The sequence below is a fragment of the Monopterus albus genome, unplaced genomic scaffold (assembly GCF_001952655.1).
Source record: "Monopterus albus unplaced genomic scaffold, M_albus_1.0 scaffold12.1, whole genome shotgun sequence".
In the NCBI taxonomy this organism is placed as follows: Eukaryota; Metazoa; Chordata; class Actinopteri; order Synbranchiformes; family Synbranchidae; genus Monopterus; species Monopterus albus.
This window is the reverse complement of record NW_018127892.1, coordinates 5,679,889-5,683,183: the sequence shown is the minus strand read 5'-3', so window position 1 is coordinate 5,683,183 and position 3,295 is coordinate 5,679,889. Positions and strand designations below refer to the sequence as shown.

The window sequence follows — 3,295 nt, the reverse complement described above, 5'->3', positions numbered from 1 at the left end:
GGCTTGGGGCAAATGATTAGCAACAGTATTAATAGGAAGTGTTGTTGCCTGAGAAGATTTCGTTATGAAAAGTGACTTGGACAGTTGCATCCAACTTTTCCTATATCAACCATTACTGTATGTATGTATGTATATATATATACATATATATATATATACACATATACATATATACATATATACACACACACATACACACACACACACAATAAACAAATATATCAGAAATCCATTTACATGCTTTGGACAAACCAATAACCCAGTACACCAAGTAAGGAACTACAGTGATACAAACAGGGAAAAAAAAAAAAAAAAAAAAAAAAAAGGAGAAATGTTGAGTGCTTTAATAGTAAATTCAGGACAAGCAGAGTAATATGGATGACTGGTAAGAATAATGGGACTTAACACAAAAACCTCTGAGCTTACTTAACCCAAAAAACCCTTCAAAGAATGCCAGTAAAAATCAGATGAGGAAAAGCACTTGTACTTTGCATACAACACTCATGAAGATCAACACCGCAGGCCAGTGCCACACGATTTTGAAGCTTAAGCAGACAAAGTGCATTATGGAGGTAAAAAGTCAGGAGGCAGAAATATGCCGTATCTGTCAAACGGCTGGCATGAAATGTGCAACTCTGTGGCAGTTTGCAGCAATACCGCACTAGCTGGTAAAACTGCAATGTATAAATTCTTGCTTGCTGAAGGAATCACACTGTGATATGCCAGGAAAACAAAAGGGAATCACAAGGAATTCCACAAAGCTCTATGTGTCATGATTTACTCCCGACAAGCAGCAGCTAATAGCTAAAGCTAACCTTTAGGTGTTGAGAACACTGCCAGTCAGAAATGAGTTAGGTTAACAGCTGAGAGCAGAGGTACAACAGATATAAAGGTATAAAAGGTCCAGAGATGAAGGCGAGCAGTGTGTGGTGCTGGTGTCGAGCAGGCACTGACGAGGCCCTTTTAACATGTAAACACACCTAGAAAGAAGCAGAAAAGGTGTCTTGGACGAGTGCGATGATCCCTCTAGGGTGGCCTGGGTTAGGTGGGGTAAGCAGTGCTGTGCAGTTTAGCTTATGACAGAGGCTGGAGGGGTGTAGCACCATCTGTAGCTGTTTTTCAGTGCAGTTTTTCTCTGGGGACATCTGTTAGGGCGGTGTATACTGTTGTATGTTTTGTATGTGCGAGTGTCTTCAAAAGAGGAGTGTGTGGGGGAGAAAAAGAACAAGAAAAAAAAAAAAACAAAACACAGAGCTGTAAACACTTCCAAAGTAACGTGCTTCAGTTGAACAAGCTTGCATGGATCTGCCCAGCTTAGGCTAAGATATCAGTCACCGCAAAGGCATCCACACCTGTGAGTGTGTGAGTGCGAGTCCACATGTTTATCCTCATGTGGCAATGTATGTGTGTCCTATGTATGCGTGTGGGTTACTATTAAATCTGTATAGGAGTGAGAGTGAATACCTGTATGGGCATGATTGTCAGTGTTAATAAGATGCAGTTCTTTGGTTAAGGTGGGGAGGCGAGGGAAGGATTACAATAGGCAGAGGCGCCAGGGATGTTAGTAATCTCTTAATGGAGGCTGTGGCAGGAAGGAACATGAGTATGACAAACAGACAGACTCATGCCAGGGAATGCAAACCACTGAGCCACAGTGTGTACAGTTCAAACTGAGGAGGAGACAAAGAGAGGTCAGACAGGGCATCGTTTTAAGAGGAATGTTCTGGAGGGTTACAAAAACAAAACCAAATAATACCGAGGTAATGTTTGGTCCAACATCTGCCACTGTAGAATCAAGCCAATGAATTTGCTTTTGTAAAAATTTATCTCTACTGGAAGCAGCTCCTCTTCATCTCTCTCCGCAAGGCTAGGTCTTGTCAATAGCATGATGCTGATAGCTGGCCTTTCTCTGCCCAGGAGATCAACATTAACCAGAGTCTTATCAGCTAGGATCGTGCTGGTTTCTAGAAATCAATTCCTCGGCGGATAGAATGTCTGTGATTGGGTGCGAGTCAGGAATCTGCTCTACTGATTACAAGGAGCAGCGTTCCCTCCTCCACAGCCTAATTCAGTTAAGGTAAAAAAGTGGCACCAAAGGAATCCTCTTCATCTCCATTGCTGCTGTCGTTGTGGGTGTTTAAAATCCTTTGCCTTTTCATTCGTCTGCAGCACTGGTTCCTCTTACTTCACCCTGTTTGCGAAGCTGTGGAGAAAAGAAGGGACATAAAACACACACATTAGATTTATGCAATCTCAACAGGTGAGGGCAGGTTTGGTGGATGTCTTCAGCAGAACCTTTCATGAATGTTTGCTAGTTACTGCATGAATGGTTTAGACTTCTTTCTCTTCATTACACATAATTTTAGGTTTTATTTCTTGCATCGCAAACCACTAAACATACCACTTTTTTTTCCAGACCAAAATCTTTAGCCTTTCTTTAATAATCCGCTCCAACAACCTTATCAACAGCCTTGTTTGCCTTCTAAGTAGATAAAAGCATCACTTTCAAATTCTCCTCCCTGAGGCTGATGGCTTTGGAAAGTCAATTAGTGTTGGAATCTGATAGCCGAACACCTTAATGGAACAGTTCAAAGTAACAGTGGCTCTAAACAGAGGAATAGACGGATCTGATGAAATGGATTCACCCTCCCACTTCTCCATCCTGCCTCCATTTTTTCCCCTCTCAATCACAGCACAGGGTTCTTCTCAACTGCAGTTTTCCATTTGTATGTTAATGAGGAAAAAAGGAGCCATCTTGAAGCTACCCCTTTTCTTGTCCTTTCCTACTCTCATCTCCCCCCTTCTGCACTATCAGCAACTGACCAATGTGCACAAAAAAGAAGAAAAAGAATACAAAAAATATATAATAGGCAGACATGACTGTCAGTGCATCCATCGCCTCCATAACATGCAGTCTTGTCAAGAAGCCGACTAGTTGTGCCGGTATGTAGGCTTTGGCTACCATCACACTGTATGGTCCAACTGTGACCCTGCAGACTCCTGGGCCCTGAGAGTTCAGGCCTTGTTGGCCTCCTCACCACAGCCTTCTTTGACGGCACCCGCCTGTTTACTTACTCCAAGGGAAAATGGGAAACACATGCTGAATTGGGCGAGAGGTGGAGGGAGGAGAGGAGGAGGCCAAGCACAAAATGCTGTACAGTATGTTGGTAGTAAGCCAGGAATGTTTGAAGCCTGGTCCACTTTGGCCAGTCCAGCCCAGATTCCTCCCTCTTTCTCCATGTACGGCCAAAAGCTCCCAGGCTGAAACAGAGTAGTTCCAAATGCAAACCAGTGG

At 43.1% G+C, this 3,295-nt stretch overlaps 1 protein-coding gene across 1 annotated transcript in view; it reads right to left on the bottom strand.

The window, feature by feature from the left end:
* Positions 1-759: 759 nt before the first annotated feature.
* The window catches only part of pitpnb (phosphatidylinositol transfer protein, beta), a 15,215-nt gene continuing 12,679 nt past the window's right edge, over positions 760-3,295 (bottom strand). Inside the window, exon 11 of the mRNA XM_020590599.1 lies at positions 760-2,203. Within this exon, the coding sequence (XP_020446255.1) occupies positions 2,156-2,203 (48 nt within the window). The 3' untranslated portion in view covers positions 760-2,155. The remainder of the gene's footprint in view (positions 2,204-3,295) is intronic.